This window comes from Trichechus manatus, unplaced genomic scaffold, assembly GCF_000243295.1.
Source record: "Trichechus manatus latirostris isolate Lorelei unplaced genomic scaffold, TriManLat1.0 scaffold00084, whole genome shotgun sequence".
NCBI classification, from domain to species: Eukaryota; Metazoa; Chordata; class Mammalia; order Sirenia; family Trichechidae; genus Trichechus; species Trichechus manatus.
The window spans coordinates 10,240,725-10,259,894 of record NW_004444020.1 but is presented as its reverse complement, the minus strand read 5'-3'; the positions used below and the strand labels follow the sequence as shown (position 1 = coordinate 10,259,894).

The following is a 19,170-nucleotide window of genomic DNA, read 5'->3' as shown; positions in this document are numbered from 1 at the left end:
TGACTGTTTCCAAAAAGATTTTTCTTTCACATCCAGGAGGAAAATATGCCTAAAGGGAGGGGAGATGTGAGCTATTTGCCATCAACGATGAAGACTAATTGATAGTTTATAAAACAGTTTCTAGGCAATTAAAAGAAAATAGAGTGAAGCTAGTTCCATTTCTTTTTAAATCTTATCTCCCTACAACTTTCATATATATATGAATATAATGTCTCTACAACTTTCATATGTATATATGAATGTAATATATATATATATGCACACATACATATATATGTACACATCATACATAATTCTCCCACTACCACCCTATATTGGATAGGTTACTTTAGCAGATATTTTCAATCAGTCAACTCAATGTGCTAGGCAGGATATTATATTTCTGTTGTTATTCTTCCAAGAATCTAGAAGTCTCCCCTTCCTTAGCACATTCTGGTTGAGAAGCAAGGACTATGGAATTGACTTGTTTCTTACTGATACCTGGTTCATCCATAAACACAAAACAAAGAGACCCACATATCTTTGTAGATCAAAAACATTAAAAAAAAGATGCCTAACAAACTAACAGCTTGCTGAGGACTATAAAGTAAAAACAGTTTTGCTTTGTTTTTTTAAGCTGATACTACTTCTTAGTATGAGACAAGACATGCCAGAAAATGACTTTGATTAATTCTTTGTCTTCTGTACTGGCTTTACTTATCATCTAGAGACCCATTAAGAGAAATATTTGAGATATGGGGTTTGTGAAGAAATTCTCGTACTGAAAGCTTCCATCTCTACATCATATGTGTGCAAAGCAACATTTAAAAATATGAGATACGGGGATTGTGAGGAAATTTCTTATACTGAAAGCTTCCATCTCTACATCATATGTCTACAAAATAACATTAAATTTTTCTTTTCAATTTAATTTTTAAGTAAAATTTTCCTGCTTTAGCATTGGGTTTGGACTGCCAAAGTGTGCCTATTGTTGTTACTTGTTTACTGCTACTGTGTTTCCTCTTTGTATATAGACAGACATATGCTTTTACATGTGGCTTGACACTCAAACAGTTAAGTGGGGCAGGCTGGGAACGCTGACAGCTACCTAGAACTGTTGGGATGGTGGAAGGCTGGGTGCAGTATTACACCTAGTGATATCCAAAATGCTATTCAATAAGGTTCATTTTTTTTTTTTTTAGTTGTACTTTAGACGAAGGTTTACAGAACAAATAGTTTCTTATTAAACAGTCAGTACACATATTGTTTTATGACACTGGTTAACAACCCCACGATGTCAAAACTCTCCCTTCTTGGCCTTGGAGAAGCTATTTTTTTGGTGAAAATATACGTAGCCAAAGATACACCATTTCAAAAATTTCTACATGTACAATTCAGTGACGTCAATTACATTCTTCCAGTTGTGCTGCTATTCTCACTTTTGATGAAGATTTATAGAACAAAATTGTTTCTAGTTAAACAGTTAGTACACACATTCCCCTATGACAATGGTTAAGAACCCCACTACATGTCAACACTGTCCTTACTCAACCTTGGGTTCCCTATCACCAGCGTTCCTGTCCCCTTCTGCCTTCTAGTCCTTGTCTGTGGACTGCTGTGCCTCATTAGTCCTATTTGGGGCTGTCCAATCCCTGGCTGAATGGTGAGCCTCGGGAGTGACTTCACCACTGAGCAAAAGGGTGGCCGGGGGCCATACTCTCAGGGTTTCTCCAGTCTCTGTCAGGCCAGTAAATCTGGTCTTTTTTTGTTTGTTAGAATTGTGTTCTACATCCTTCTCCAGCTCTGTCCAGAACCCTCTGTTGTGATCCTGGTCAGAGCAGTCAGTGATGGTAGCTGAGCACCATCTAGCTGTACTGGACTCAGTCTGGTGGAGGCCTTGGTAGCTGTGGTCCATTAGTCCTTTGGACTAATCTTTTCCTTGTATCCTGTTCTCTTCAATCTCCCTTGCTCCTGAAGGGGTGAGACCAGTGGAATATCTTAAATGGCTGCTCACAGGCTTTTAAGACCCGAGAAGCTACTCACCAAGGTAGAATGTAGAACATTGTCTTTATAAACTGTGTTATGCCAATTGAGCTAGATGTTCCCTGAGACCATGGTCCCCACAGCCTTCCGCCCAGAAATTCAGTCCCTCAGGGAGTTTGTCTATGGAGCTTCCATGACCTTTACTTGTACAAGTTGTGCTAGCTTCCCCAGTATTGTGTACTGTCTTACCCTTCCGCAAATTTACCGCTTATCTATTGTCTATTTAGTATTTTCCCCCCACCCCTCCCATCCCTTGTAACCAACAAAGATTGTTGCTTTTTGTGTGTAAACTTTTTCATGAGTTTTTACATAGAGGTCTCATACAATATTTGTCCTCAATAAGGTTCATTTTTGATGCTCTTCATTTCTTCCTGACGATTCTAATTTCCATCTGGTATCATTTCCCTTTAGCCTGAAGAACTCTTTTAGCTTTTTTTGGTGTATGTGTAGTACAGGTCTGCTAGCAATGAATTCTCATGGTTTTCTTTTACCTGAAAATGATATTTTGCCTTCATTCTTTAAGGAAATTTATGCAGGATTTAGAATTCTGAGGTGACAGTTTTTGTTTTTTTCTTTCAGCATCTTAAAGATGTCACACCACCATCTTCTGGCCTCCATTGTTTTTTTTTCGATATTGTCCTACAAATCCCTGAGGCTTTGCTTTTGTTGAACTTCTTTTTTTCTGTTCTTGGATAATTTCTATTGATCTATCTTCCAGTTACTATTTCCAGTCTGCTTTTAAGTTCATACAATATGTTTTTAATTTCAGATATATTATTTTCAGTTCTAGAATTTCCATTTAAAATTTTCTATTTCTCTGCTGGGAATATTTTCTTTTATGTCTTTGAGCATAGTTATAATTGTTACTTTAAAATTCTTGTCTCTTTTTTGGATTTTCCATTCACTGGAAGCATGAATCAGGGTAGAGTAGGGTAACTGGAGGCAGCCAGCTATAAGAATTCACAGTTCCAACATCTTGGGGTTGGTCTCCATTGATTGCCTTTTCTCTTAAAAATTGGCACATTTACTTGTCATGTGAAAGTCAAATACTTTTGGATTGTGTCCTAGACGTTATAAATATTATGTTATAGAGACTCTGCATTCTATTATATTCTTCAAGAGTGTTGATATATTTGTTTCCTTGTTTTAGTAGACAATTAACTTGCTTGTACTCATACTGCAAATTCTGTCTGTGGGGGGCATCTAAAATCTCCATTCAGTTCTTTTATCCTAAGCTGGCTGTGCGCAGTCAGCCCTGTACTTGTGTGGTTCAGGGGTTAGCCAGGGAATTGGGAAAAGTTTATACACAAAATTTGGACCATCCCTCTCTGGGAGCTCTCTGGCTTGGCAAGGAAATTGTATTTTTGTATACTCTGTAATACAAGTATTTGATTGAGTGTGATTTCAAAGGGGGAAAAGTCCACACAGAGAAGTATGAATATATGGCAACTATGTGCTGCAGAATTTTACCATTTTTACACTCATGTATTACATACTTGTGCCAGCCTTTAGAAACAGTACAATTGAATCAGTAGGAATCCATTCAACTTCTAGTATCAGAAAATCCAGCCCCAGTGAAGTTTATTGGTTTCACATAACAGGAAGTCTGAACCTTTGGATAGTGGGCACTAGTTGCTCTCTGACCTCCTTTTCCATGTGCCTCCACAACAGTGCCTCTCAAGCATGACTGAATCACTTGGGGTGCTTTAAAAAATCCCAGTGCCCAGGCCACAACCCAGGCCAATTAAATCAGAATCTCTGAGGTCTAGACCTGGGCATCAGTATTTACAAAATCTCCCCAGATGATCTAGTGGCTCAGAACCTTGGTCTTGCTTCCACACAGCTTTCTTACTCTTTTCATCACTGTTTTAACAACTGTTAGCTTCTGGTCTTGGTTTAGAGATTTGACAGTGTAAGGCTGGCATCTCTGATTTTCTTGATCTTTCTGGCTTGGTCATGTGACGTTGGAGCTCCAATAATGTCTGCATTCCAGGTGGGAAGAAGGAGGAAGACAAGGGTAGTGCTCAGACTTCCACTCACATCTCACTGGCTGGGATTGTGTCATGCGGCATCTGTTAGCTGCAAAGGTGGCTGCAAAAGTGACTATTTGAGCTTTTCCAGCTTCTACAGTAGAAGCAAGAACAAAGAGAGTTGGGAATGGATATGGGGTGAGACAACATACAAAAAGTTTATTGTTATTGTAAACATAAAAATTACATGCCTGTTATAGAAAATTTAGAAAAACAGAAAGAAAATAAACTCACTCCAGTCCCAGCACTTAAAGACAATAATTGCTAATATTTTGATGTATTTCCTTCCAGTTTTTTGTTAGTTTTTTCTATAGTTCAGATCATATTGTATTTACACAGAAGAATTTTACCTTTTAATGTATCATGAAAGGATAAGCATTTCTTCATCTATTACAAAGATTTCTTAAACATCATTTTTATTGACTGCATCATATTTCATTATGTTACTTGTATTATAGTTTAACTTCTATTAGAATTGAGTTTTCTGTCTCTTTTTCTAATTTTACAGAATTAAAAACAACCCTGCACTGAACGTCTTTGTGCCAACAGCACTTTCTGGAATCAGGATGATTTTCTTTGGGCAGTTTCTCAGGAATGGGACTGCTGGATCACAGAGAATGAACCAGGTGAAGTCTTGGTATATGTTGCCAAGGAGACCACTAGGTTCATTCTGACTCCAGCTCTCCAGGAACCCTTCATTGGGGTCTCTCTGCTCCATTGGCTGTGTCCCTCTGCAGATGGATGGGGACTGGTGTCTCTGCCCAAAAGCTACTGATTAGAGGGCTCTGCCAGCCCTTATGAGAAGACAGTCACATATGTTCACTGTTGGCTTTCAAAATATCTCCACCCACATTCTGACCACCCTTTTCCCACCCATCCCCAACCCTCAACATGTTTGTTTGCAGCTGGGCATTTTTGTTTCTCTCCCTCTCTTGCAATTATAACTTAACTCCTAAGACTTGGGCAAACACTCCCAGCAGTAGAAGGGGCTTACTGGCTGGCTGGGCAGTTTGTGCCCCATTGTGGTATTTTATTCAGCCAGACTCCATCTTCTTACCAGAGGTATTGCCATAGCAGCCGACCTCCTTTGGACAGTAAGTATGGGTGGCAAAGTCCTACATCCTTAATATGTTTGATATTGTACTTTTCAAAAAATTCTTTGGGGAAATTCAAGTTGTCCTGTTGAACAAAATAAACAAGGTTTTTATCATCAACAAGGGCTAAGGCCGCAGCTTTGATAAGAACCTGAAACTAGCACAAGCAGGCCACATTCAGGTCCACTTGAGACAAGGAGGAATGGGAAGCTTTGTGGTGGCTGGTGGAAATGGACTCAGATCCCAGACACTGTTAGGTTACTGCTGGAATGAAATGAGCTCCCACTCAAACTCAAATCTCATTGAGGTTTGGGTTGCTTTTGGCTGCCACCACTGGAGGGATCAGGTGTTTCTCCTGCAGGGAGTGTACTTTGGGGGCCCTGAGGCTCTCCCTGCCCTCTGTGTCATATCACCCCCACAGTCCTTTTTAGCCTGGAAGCCGTCACACATCACAGAGCACACTTGAGAGCTTTGCAGAGGCTGAGCGTGTCAGCTCAGGAGGGATCAACTAGCCTGATTTCCTCTCTGCAACCCTGCCATCTGACTGTCCACCATTTAAAATACACTTGCTCTTGTTCAGCATTATTTTTTTAACTTGGGAATTACAAATGGAAGTTTTACAGTTAATTGTTTTTTGACTTCATAGGAAATATTTGTCTTTCTTTTAAGTAGATTTAATACAAGTTTCTCCCTCCTTCCCTTCCTATGTCCTTTCCTCTTTTCTTCCTTCCTTCTTGCCTCCCTCCCTCTCTCCTTTTGTCTCTTCCTTTCTTCTTATATATATATATATATATGTATGTGTGTATATATATATATGGATGTATGTACATGTGTACATATGTATGTATTTCTTTTTCCTGTTTAATGGGATTCACGCTGGCATAGTGGAAAGAGAAGACCATGAGTCAGACAAACCCTTTGGCATAGGGTGAACAGCTGTCCTGGTTTTCTCCAGCTGAGGGGTTTCCTGGGTCATGAAACTTTTAGTGTTAAACTGGGAGAGTCTTGGGAAAATCAGGTTGGTTGGTCACCTTCGTTAGGCAAGATATCAAACTTCTATGAGCCTTTGTCTCTTCATCTGTGAAATGGGAATACTAATGCCTGTCTTGTGGGTAATTCTGAGGACTGGAGGATTGGAGATAATATACAAAAAGGGCTTGAAACTATGGCTGGGATCTAGTAAATACTCAGTAGACAGTAATGATATTAATATTAATAATTATCTGTACTTTTTTAAGGTTCGAAATTATCTTTTGCTATCATCCATCTCTGCCATCAGTGCTGCTCTCTTCATTTCTAATATCTGGCAGGGAGGGGGAGTTTTATTTTGTTTTCTTTATTTTTATGTAGGTCTGGGTTTCTGAAGCCTTGCTCTGTCATTCAATTAAAAAAAAAAAGATACTACTGAATTTTGCCTGATACCTAACATCTCTGAGTAGAGCCTAAGGGCAACACACTGTTAAATATATTGTTGTAGTTGTTAGGTGCTGTGGAGTGGGTTCTGACTCATAGCAACCCTATGTACAACAAAACGAAACAGTGCCTGTTCCTGCGCCATCATCAGTGTTGCTATGTTGTTAGAGCCCATAGTTGTAGCCACTGTGTCAGTTCATTTTGTTGAGGATCTTCCTCTTTTTTGCTGACCTTCTACTTTACCAACATGATGTCATTCTCCAGGGACTGGTCCCTCCCGATAGCATGTACAAAATACGTGAAACAAAGTAAGATAATCTTTTAGAAACTCCAAGAAACTCGAGACCTAAAAAATCTTCCTCTTTAGATACCAGATATTCTGTGCATAGCTCTTACCGAGTCCTTCTTACCAGATGCAGGTCTGATGCATCCTAGGTGATGAATGTTTGGGGCTGAGGGCCTGCTCTGAATCTTTCCCCACACGGGGCATGGAGGCCCAGACCACCTGCCAGCATTAGGCCACCCTCTCCAAAGCAAGCCCTATCCTTGCTCTGTGTAGTTGGCACTTCTGACTGGAAAAGGAGTTAGGAACTGGGGAAGCCAATGGGGTGGAAGTCAGTCCATGTGGCCTTGTGGAGGAAGCCAGAAGTAAACCTAGGCATGGACGCCAGTCCTTGTTCTAGCTCTACCTGACTTGCCTGAGCAAGGATCCTGATCTTGTCCTTACTTCCTTCTGTCCTTTTCCACAAGGAGGGGTCTGGGCCTCTGCTCTCCCATCTTCAGAGGTGAGTGGCAGTGATCCAGTGGAGATATGGGTGCCAAAGGGTCTCCAAAGGGGAAGAAAAATGAGAAAAATACAGTGTGAAGTCAGTTTCTGGGCTCATGACCATTTTACTTTATTGGTTTGGAGTAAACAGAGAGCTCTACTCAGCAATGGCTTGTCAGTGTCCCCCTTCAACACTGCCTGAGATGATCAGGTTTCCAGGTAACAAGCTGTACCTGCCCTTGTGTACTTCATACGTGGGTGTTGTTTTCTAGTTTTCTGATTCTCCCTTCAGTTTTTAGTTTTATTTTATTTTCTAGATATAAATGAAGATATTTTCATTGATGAAAAATTGGAAAGTACTGAAAAGGAAAAAAAAAATCATTACATCTCCAATCAGAAGCAACCACTTAAAAGATATCTTGGAATATATTTCTTTCCCGGGAAGTTTTCAGTGTCTATTTAATACAGTTAAGATTATAAAAAAAACTTAAAAATTTTAATGACCACATATTTTTTATGTATAAACTATTATTTAATAAATCCTCCTCTAGTTGAATTTTTAGGCTGATCTAATTTTATTATGAAATAATTAATGTACTTCTTTGGGCATAAATATTGATTATTTCCTTAGAAGAAATCTGAAGAAGGGGAATTGCTAGGTCAAAAGATAATTTTAGCATTCTCCTTTCATATTAGATATAACATCTTAACATTTCAAAAAAATCTAAATTAAAAGAGAGGACAAATATAATGTTTTTATAGAGGGACTTGTGTGGCCCTTCCTTGGTTTCCAAGCAGGACCCAACTGTCCCTCTAAGGAAGAAATCTAGCATTTCTTTATAAAAATATATATATAATTTATTTTATTTATGTTGTTTTTGTTGAAAATATAAACAGCAGAACATACACCAGTATACTCTCCAGTGGAAAACAGCAACGCTCAAATGCCAGGCAGTTTGGCAAAAATTGTAGCTGTGGCTGTGGTAGACCACAGGCATAGCGAGGATAACAAGTGTCCAGGGGCAATCTCTAAGTTGCGCCCCCCCGACCCCATTTCAAGATGAATATATGTCGATAGTGGCTACACCTCTGCAGAAATGCCTTCCCGCTTCTTGTCTGGCTGCCTCACTCCAGCGCCTTTCATATTTGTCGCGCCTAAGTATGTCATTCTGTGCCTCATCTGGCACCCCCTTGGACTGTGCCCCCTCCCCCTTACGCCTCTGTGGTTGATCCTGTGTAATGTCCTGTGGAGGCAGGATGGAGGACTGGATGCTACATAAGAAGAAAAAGGTGAAAGAATTGGGCATCCCGAGAACACATCAATTAAATCCCTTATGTTTGGACCTCAAGGTGGATGACAGTGAAATGCTCAGTAGTCAACAACTCGGGACTCCCCAGGGATCTTGGTGGGTAAGAGTGGTGACTTATGCTTTGGGCATGTGTAACATGGTTGGATTCCTCCATTGCTGCCTTTGTACAAGGAGTCTTCAAAATGCTCCTAATTTTAGGAAATCTAAGTTTGAATGCTCAAAATGATATAACTGAGAACAGTTTTCTACTAACCAGTTTTGTAATCTCATTTGTTTAAAATTGAATGCAAAGTTTTTGGCCATTTTCAGGTTTTAATTATATTTTCTTTGTGAACCAGAGTAATCTCTCAGATCTTCCCTTGTGTACCAGAGGTACTAGGCTGTTTGGTGACTAGGCAGAAAGGCTCAAAGGCTGTGCCTCTGAACTTTTCTGGGAGTTCTGTTTCAACCAAAGGAGGGGGGGGCAGAAATTGAGACAAAGCAATGGAGTTTACCTGATTTCTAAGGACTTTAAACCCCTAGAACACAGTCTTTGTGGCATAGGACAAATCTCTATATCTTGTCTAGGGGACCCAGACCTGGCCAAACTAGATTGTACGGTTCTGGCTATAGGGAGAGGTTTAAGAAGGGGCATAGGACTTTAATAGTCCAATGAGCTTTATTAAGATTTTTTTTTCTACAGATATCAGGAAAGAGATGCTTCCTTCTGGCTGGGCTCCCTAGATGAAAGGATGGCATATGCCTAGAACTATGAGTAGCCATCACTGCCACCCTGCGTGAGCAACCTGCTCAAGAAGCAAATCAACAGAGAGGAAAGCAGAATTGAGATATGGGCAGAGAAAGGCAGATTCTTGATCACATCCCTGGATCTAGTTGTGGCTGAAGCCAGCTGTACCTCAGATATCCCAGCTACATAAGCCAGTCAATGCCCTGTTTGTCTTAAACCTATACAAGATGGAGGTCTGTCACTTAAGTAGATCATTTACATGCATTATCCTATTACTCTCTCCTTTTTATAGATAAGGAAACTGAGGTTTAAGGCTCAGAAAGCATATGTGCCTTTGAGCTTGGGCTATTCTGACTCTACAGCTCATGCGTTTTCACACCCTGATGCAGCCTCAGTGAGTACAGCTAACTGAGCTTGTGAAACCAACCCTTGACATCAAGACAGCAGGCACTGGATCTTTTTACTGGTTCATGAGTAGACCAATTATATTAGATACTTCAGGCTAAACTTGGCCCTTAGACCCCATGCTGCACACCTGGCTGGACTGGAAACTCCCTTTTATTCAGGTTTTCCAACTGGAAGAAACCACTAACAGGGCTGGACCCAGGCCTAGCTGGGCTCCAGGCAACCACGCTGCTGCTGGGCAGACATCACCCCTGGGAAGATGCACTCAGCTTTGAGATGTTGGGCCTCCCACCTCCACTTCCCAGAGCTTAGGAATACAGAGCAGAGGCTATTCAAATGTAAGATAACAGTGTTTTTAATATTTAAGTAACAAAACATGCAGGTCAATACTCAATGCATGTACAATAAGACAGAACAAGACAAAAATCACAAAGTACAATCAAACTATATGGAGCCTTTCAAATAATTAAGTGCCGAACAGAGGCTGTGCTCATTTAAACCCAGCCGAGCTATACCTCACCGTCTCAGAACAGACCAAGGCCTTTCTGGTGGTAGGAGGGAGAGCTCGTTGTCCATCTCTATATCCCCATGGCCTTCAACTCAGATCCTAGGAACACTTAACAATCTCGAAGTCCTAGATTTCACAGCCTTTGTCTTTTTTCTTGAAATGATTTATCTGTTCATCCTTTACCCCATCTTAGGTAATAAGTTGCATGAATGCCCTATCCAATTTGGCTTAAAATCACTGCTGTCTCAGTGAGAGGTGCCTCTGAGTTTACTGTTCTGGCCCTTGGTGTACACTACTCCTTACTGTTGAATGGACCAACAGGTCTTTTCCCAGCCACAGTCTCTCCAGCCCAAAGACCCTGTTAGTATTTACCCATCCTCTTGGAGGCCTCTTTCATATAGGCTATTGCTGTGGGGACTTTTTTAGCAAATAATAACCCAATGATCATGTTCCTCCAGGGCCAAAGCAGCTCCCTGATTTGGTAACTTAAGAGACTGCCCTTGTCTTGCTTTCCCAGGAAACCTATTCTGGTTTTGGTGCTGGGATAGGATTCTGGTGGCCTGGAAGAAGAGGTTTAGGTTTTCTGTTCAAAAGGGCAGTGATATAAGCACAGGGAAGGTCTGTGGCTGCATAGACTTTTCACTTCTGTTTGAGCATCTAATGGTCTGACCACTATAGGTAAATTTAGTGAAGGGAACAGCTCTCAGAGTAAAGAAGCTGACCACAGTGTTGAGTAAGTGTTACTGTCAAGAGGCAGTGGTCTGTAGCCATACAAGTAGGCATGCAGCACTTGGAAACAAAACATTAAATTCAGGCTCACCTTTTTTTTTTTTTTTTTTTAAAGAACTAGTTTCAACCCATTTCCTAGGATCTGTTATATTACACTATTTGTTTTTTACATGGTGTCACACTGACTCTAGTGTAATCAGAGTTCGAGAGATCTCAAAGGGGAAGAACTAGGATCAGTGAGCATTTCATGAAATTCAGACATAAATGTGACTTTATAAAGTACATTATAGACAACATCAAAGCAATTACTTTTTTTCATTTTCTTCTATCCATGTGCATGTAGGATGAGGCTAATTCACAGAGATGAGGTATCATTTTGGTAATAGATTATTTATCCTAATTGTATTTAGGACTTAGATTACAAAAAAAAAAAAAAAAAAAACCTTTTCTCACTCTTTTAAGGATGATTTCTGGCCTCTGACAGAAAGAGAACCTCAACTGGAAATCTCAGGAAACCCCTGGGATAGTCTTGCTGGAATTAGCAGATGCCAACAGAAGCAGAAAGACTTGGTTTTCTCAAACTGAAAATCATTTTGGTCCAGGTAACTTCCAAGATCACAGTGTAAGAAAACACAGATAATGGACTGGAGAGATTACAAATACTTTGCCCCATCACTTCCCCTTCAATTATTATTTAATAGCCAAATTGGTGCTGGAGAGGTAAAAATCAAATAGTAGAAACTAATTTCTTTTAATTGACTCTCTTTTTTTCCTTCCAAAATTTTGCTGGGGGATGAGCTGGGAAGTAGATGATCAATGGGCTTATTGACTGGAAGGTGGAGGGAGAGAGTCTATCTAAATCATCAAGAGTGTTAGGGATTCAAACCTCAGTCTATCATCATGTTAGAAAGGTTATATTGAAAAAAGAGAGAAATAGAGGATTGGAAAATATGGACTATAGCCTTTCATTCATAAATGATAACTCAGCTGTTTTGTGATGGAACATTTAGAGACAGAGGTATTGTGGCCAAGACCATCTGGCCCCCCACCGCAGACGAAATCAAGGTTTTTCTAACTTCCAGTCATCTCAGAGGTCAAAAGCAATGGGGAATCATGGTAAAATCTCCTAGTTTCTTAGGTGAGCTCTAACTGGGGGGTTTCCTCTGCCCATGCTGAGTTGTCTTGGAACACTACACATAGTCGTACTTGGAAGGGTGAGATTGCATCTCGTCCTCTGTGTGGGCACCCCCATTGTATATCTTCTTGTTTTTGGTGTTGGACCCAAAGCCAGTGCTGGCCTTGAAGCCTCCAGAATTATAAGCAACACTGTGGCCTGATGGACGGTAAGACACGGCTTTGTAGCTGAAAGAAAAAGAAACATTCTATGACCACAGGGTGACCAACCATATCCATTTATCCTTGACGGTCTCAATTTAGCCCTGAAAGTCTGGTTCTACTGCTAACTATCCCTGTGATCTCTAGCAAGTCATTTTCCCTCTCTGGGCTTCAGTTATCCATAAAATGATCTGACTGGAGGCTGCACATAGGTACTTTCTAGCCCACAAATTCTTTGGCATAATAATATTCCCCTGGACATTGTTTATGCTTCAAATTCATTTTAATTGATTAGCAGAGTGAACTCTCTCATCAACTCTCAGCTCAGCAAAGCTCTAACATAAAGCAAGAAATTCTGCTCTGTTGCAGAGGTAGAAAACCAGTGTCCCAAAGACCTGGTGACCAACTGTCTTGGTTTGCCCATGACCGAGGAGTTTCCTGGAACATGGGTACCAGCGGTTAGAACTTCAGCATAAATTTTGGAGAGCACAGTTCAATTCATAACAAGCAGCATCTCTGGCCTTTACACACTATATGCCTGTATGGCCCTCTTCCAGTTGTAACAATCAAAAATGGCTCCAGATGTTGCCAAATGTCCCTTGGGGGGCAAAATAACTCTCAGCTGAGAACTACTTGAGTTACAGAATACTGGAGCTAGAAGGCACCTATCAAAACCAAACTCATTGCTACTGAGTTGATTCTGACTCATGGTGACCCTATGTGTGTACAGTAGAACTACTCTATAGGGTTTTCAAAGCTGTGACCTTTCAGAAGCCAGGCCTTTCTTCTGAGTTGCCTCTGGGTGGGTTCAAACCACCAACCTTTCAGTTAGTAGTCAAGCTCCTAACCATTTGTGCCATCCAGGGACTAGAAGGCACCTATAGGCATGATTTTTACTTCAAATATGATTGCACCTAAATCTACTCAGGCTGAAATATCCTTCAGAAAAGAGAAAGTCCAATAATCCTTTTGTTAACAAAGTTCTTCCATATACCTAAATTAATCATTTTGGCTGCAATTTACACTCTAAAATGGAATTGGATCAAATGAAACATCCTATTGCACTAGGATGGGCAGACTCACTTGGTTTCCTCTGGCACCAGGCCCCGGCAGGCAATGCACATCATCACGCCCCCGATCAGTGTGAGGCCTCCGGCAACCCAGCCCACGAACAGAGCCGAACCAAAAGTGTACCTGAATGGGGAGATGGCTGGTGTGAGTGTGGGTGACTCAACTCTCCAGGCTCTGCCTAGCTGCATCTGGCCATGTCTATCCTCCCTGCCCCCTTCTCTCCCCTTGGATTCCACACTTATCCCTACCCATGCCCCCTGAACATATGCTCTTTTGGATCACAGCCAGTCTATTCACAGTGCCCTGGAGAATAGAATTGGATGAAGTTAATTAGCAGTGAGATTCCCCAGGGCCTTTAATAGTATTCAACCATAGAATTATAAGTCTCTGGTCTCAGAGAAACATCTCAGAAGTCCCCATCCCCTCCCAACTGGCAAAGAGCCCTGAAGGTTTGGCAAGGGAAATTTTAGAGATATGGAATCAGTTATGATTTCTGGTGGGATTTTAGTTCCTTGAGTTCTTAATGTGGGTTAACCATTCTTACCTTTTCTTGAGTAAATCTCAACCATCCTAGGAGGTAGGAGCATTATCTTGAGAAAAACTAAGCTGAAGTAACCATTCATTCATTCATTTGTTCAACAAATATTTATTGGGCACCTACTATGTGCCTGGCACTGCCCTGGTGCAGGGATGTAGGGAGAACAAGATAAACACAGGCCCTGCCCTTACGGTGTTTCTGTTTCAGCCCATGCTGGAATTCTAACTGGGGTTGTCTGACTCCAAAACTGGTGCCTTTTCTCTGAAGGGTCCTTCCAATGAGACTCAATTACATAGAATGGAATTGTTTGAGAACAAAATCTCCAGAGAATAAAATAGTTCTGATTCCAAATGGACATTTGTAGATGGTAGAGAGAGGTATCACCAAACCCTCATGGTTATGGATTATGTTCCTCAAAAAGATGTGCTGAAGTCTTAAGCCCTGTACCTGTGAATGTGACCTCGTTTGGGGAAATAAAGTCTTTATTTGAAGATATTATCAGTTAAATCATACCGGAGTAGGGTGAGTCCTAGTCCTAATCCCTTCTGAGTAGTGGCTTATTACAGTAAAACTTGCAAAACCCAGAACCTGTGTAAGGTGGAAACCTGTCAGAGAAGAAAAACTCCAATATTTTCTACTAAAACTAGTGATAGAAGAGATAAGACTGTACCTGTCAAAGGGAGAAAACTTGTGAGACCAAGAAAAACAAGGCTGTCACCAGTTTCACTGTAAAAGGGGAGAACAGACATGGAGAGAGTCATACACGGGAAAGATGCGAAGATACATGTATAAGCAGCAAAGAAACACCGAGGATTGCCAGTAGCCGCTAGAAGCTAGGAGAGAGACATGGGACAGTTCTTGTCTCAAAGCCCTCAGAAGAAATTGACATGGCTGATATCCTGATTTGAACTGCCAGCCTCCACAACTGTGAGGAAATAAATTCCTGTTCTTTAAAGCCACCCTCTTTGTGGTATTTTATTATGGCAGTCCTAGGAAGCTAGGACAAACAGTGACCAAAAACTGGTAAGATGTCAGTGGTGAACTTGCATATTAGCTTGACCTTCATTTCCAAGAGTCATGCAGAAAAGGAGAGCTCAGCACAGTGAATGCTTCCTGTTGGAGGTTTTGTTTGGTGTTCCTCAAAGAGCATGGGGGCTGTTTGTGGAACACCAGGAATTACTGATACATTTAAAATATACTGCACAAACTGGAAACATTATACCAGCAGTAGGAATACAACAGTATGTGTGCAGACTCTTCAATCTAAGCAAATAAGACACTTTGGATGTGCTTTAAAATCACACACATTCTAGCAGGATGAACAAAGAATATAAGCCTGATAACCAAGAGTAATATGAAGGACAAAGCTGGCACACTCAAGCTTAGCCCTTGAAAATATTCTGGGAGAAAATTTACCTGTAGGCTATTTTTATTTCCTTTGGACAAATATTTGCTTTGAGGGCTGTTGGCCTGGAATGAAGAACCCCAACCTGTTCCCTAGTCCTCCCCAGTGTGTCTGGGAGCAAAACAGCAGACTTTTCTTGGGGCTTCTCCCAGGGGGTCCTGAGCAGCTTTCCTGGGGCATCCCTGGTGCCTGTGCCCTGGCATAGACAGGATTCCTGCAGATGGTTGAGTGACTGCATAGTATTAATGATAATTACAGCAATCGCTACCATTTATTGAGCCCTTACTGATATTGTGATAAGCACTTTTACCATATTTCCTTTAATTCTCCCAATAGCCACTGTGGTAGGATTTATCACTCTTAGTTACCTAGGGCTGCCATAATAGCACAAATAGCCCTGATAGCACAAATACCACAAGTGGGTGATTCTAAAGAACAGAATCCACACAGTCAAATGCCTTTGCACAGTCAATAAAACACAAGTAAACATCTTCTTGGTATTCTCTGCTTTCAGCCAGGATCCATCTGACATCAGCAATGATATCCCTCATTCCAAGTCCTCTTCTGAATCCGGCTTGAATTTCTGGCAGTTCCCTGTTGATGTACTGCTGCAACCGTTTTTGAATGATCTTTAGCAAAATTTTATTTGCATGTGATATTGATATTGTTCAATAATTTGCACTTTCGGTTGGATCACCTTTCTTTGGAATGGGCACAAATATGGATCTCTTCCATTTGATTGGCCAGGTAGCTGTCTTCCAAATTTCATGGCATAGATGAGTGAGCACCTCCAGTGCTGCATCTGTTTGTTGAAACATCTCAATTGGTATTCTGTCAGTTCTGGAGCCTTGTTTTTCGCCAATGCCTTCAGTGTGGCTTGGACTTCTTCCTTCAGTACCATCAGTTCTTGATCCCATGGTACCTCCTGAAATGGTTGAAGGTCGATCAATTCTTTATGGTACAGTGACTCTGTATATTCCTTCCATCTTCTTTTGATGCTTCAGTATTTTGCACATAGAATCCTTCAGTATTGCAACTTGAGGCTTGAATTTTTTCTTCAGTTCTTTCAGCTTGAGAAATGCTGAGTGTGTTCTTCCCTTTTGGTTTTCTAACTCCAGGTCTTTGCACGTTTCACTATAATACTTTGTCTTTTTGAGCCACTGTTTGAAACCTTCTGCTCAGCTCTTTTACTTCTTCATTTCTTCCTTTCATTTTAGTTACTCTATGTTCAAGAGTGAGTTTCAGAGTCTCTTCTGGCATCCATTTTGGTCTTTTCTTTCTTTCCTGTCTTTTTAATGACCTTCTGCTTTCTTCATGTATGATGTCCTTGACGTCATCCCACAACTCGTCTGGTCTTTGGTCATTGTGCTCAGTACATCAAATCTATGCTTGAGATGGTCTCCAAATTCAGGTAGGATATACTCAAGATGGAGCCCTGATAGCACAGTGGTTAAGAGCTAGGCTGCTAACCAAAAGGTAGGCAGTTGGAATCCACCAGCCACTCCTTGGAAACCAGAGTTCTACTGTGTCCTATGGGGTTGCTATGAGTTGGAACTGACTCGATGGCAACGAGTTTGGTTTTTTTTAATACTCAAGGTCATATTTCAGTTGTTGTGGACTTGTTTTAATTTTCTTCAATTTGCATATGAGCAATTGATCTGTTCTGCAGTAGGCCCTGGCATTGTTCTAACTGATGATATTGAGTTTTCCATCATCTCTTTCCACAGATATAGTCAATTTGATTTCTGTGTTTTCCACCTGGAGAGGTCCATGTGTATAGTCACTGCTTATGTTGTTGAAAAAAGGATTTGCAATGAAGAAGTCATTGGTCTTGCAAAATTCTCTCATGCAATCATTGGCATGATTTCTATCACCGAGGCCATATTTTCCAACTAACAATCGTTCTTCTTTGTTTCCAACTTTTGCACTCCAATCACCAGTAAGTATCAGTGCATCTTGATTGCATGTTTGATAAATTTCAGACTGCAGAAGTTGGTAAAAATCTTCAATTTCTTCATCTTTTGCATTAGTGGTTGGTGCATAAATTTGAAAAATAGTCGTATTAACTGGCCTTCCTTGTAGGCGTATGGATATTATCCCATTACTGACAGTATTGTACTTCAGGATAGATCTTGAAATGTTCTTTTTGATGATGAATATGATACCATTCCTCTTCAGTTTATCATTCCCAGCATAGTAGACCATATGATTGTCTGATTCAAAATGGTCAATACCTAATGCCTAGGATATTGATCTTTATGCATTCCATTTCATTTTGATAACTTCCAGTTTTCCTAGATTCATTCTTCATACATTCCACATTCCTATTATTAATGGATGTTTGCAGCTGTTTCTTCACATTTTGAGTCATGTCACATCAGCAAATGAAGGTCTCAAAAGCTTTACTCCATCCACATCATTAAGGTGGACTGTACTTTGAGGAGGCAGCTCTCCCCCAGTAGTATTTTGAGTGCCTTCCAACCTGAGGGGCTAATCTTCCAACACTATACCAGCCATTGTTCTGCTGCTATTCATAAAGTTTTCACTGGGAAATTTTTTCAGAAGCAGACTGCCAGGGCATTCTTTCTAGTTTGTCTTAGTCTGGATGCTCTGCTGAAACCTGCCCACTAAGGATGACCCTGCTGGTATTTGAAATACCGATGGCATAACTTCCAGCATCACAGCAACACAAAAGCCACCACAGTACAACAAACTGACAGACTGTGTGGATCATAACAAATTATGGATAACATTGCAAATAATAGGAATTACAGAATGCTTACTTGTGTTCCTGAGGAACCTGTATATAGACCAAGAGGCAGTGCTTTGAACAGAACAAGAGGATACTAAACCAAAAGCAAAACCAACTCATTGCTGTCAAGTCAATTCTGACTCATAGTGACCCTACAGGACAGAGTAGAACTGCCTATAGGGTTTCCAAGGAATGGCTTGTGGATTTGGACTGCTAACCTTTTGGTTAGCAATCGAGGTCTTAACCCCTGTGTCACCAGGGATCTACATGGTTTAAAATCAAGAAAGGTATGTGTCAGGGTTGTATCCTTTCACCATACATATTCAATCTGTGGAGCCCTGGTGGCTCCACGGGGTTGCCATGAGTCAGAATCAACTTGAGGGCAATGGGTTATTCAATCTGTATGTTGAGCAAATACTCTGAGAAGCTAGACTATATGAAGAAAATTGTAGCATCAGGATTGGTTGAAGACTCATTAACAACCTGTGATACATAGATAACACAACCTTGCTTGCTGAAAGTGAAGAGGACTTGAAGTACTTACTGATGAAGATCAAAGACTACAGCCTTCAGTATGGGTTACACCTCAACATAAAGAAAACAAAAGTCCTCACAACTGGACCAATAAGCAGCATCATGATAAATGGAGAAAATATTGAAGTTGTCAAGGATTTCATTTTAGTTGGATCCATGCAACAATCAAGAAATCACGTGAGGAATTGCATTGGGCAAATTTGCTGTTAAAGACCTCTTTAAAGTATTGAAAAGCAAAGATGTCACTTTAAGGACTAAGGTGCTGCCTGATCCAAGCCATGATATTTTCAATTGCCTCATATGCATGCAAAAGCTGGACAGTGAATAAGGAAGATCAAAGAAGAATTGATGCCTTTGAATTATGTGTTGGTGAAGAATATCGAATATACCATGAGCTGCCAGAAGAACAAACAAGTCTTTCTTTGAAGAAGTACAGCCAGAATGGTCCTTAGAAGTGAGCATGGTGATCCAATCCCAGCATTACTGGCACGAATCAAAAACACTGGAAATAACAAATGTTGGAGGGGCTGC

At 40.7% G+C, this 19,170-nt stretch overlaps 1 protein-coding gene across 1 annotated transcript in view; it reads right to left on the bottom strand.

Annotated features, from left to right (window-relative positions):
- Nucleotides 1-12,174: 12,174 nt before the first annotated feature.
- The window catches only part of CLDN18 (claudin 18), a 38,719-nt gene continuing 31,723 nt past the window's right edge, over nt 12,175-19,170 (bottom strand). Inside the window, exons 4-5 of the mRNA XM_004381433.3 lie at nt 13,423-13,533; nt 12,175-12,366 (exon numbers count right to left, since the gene is read on the bottom strand). Of these exons, the coding sequence (XP_004381490.1) occupies nt 12,195-12,366; nt 13,423-13,533 (283 nt within the window). The 3' untranslated portion in view covers nt 12,175-12,194. The remainder of the gene's footprint in view (nt 12,367-13,422; nt 13,534-19,170) is intronic.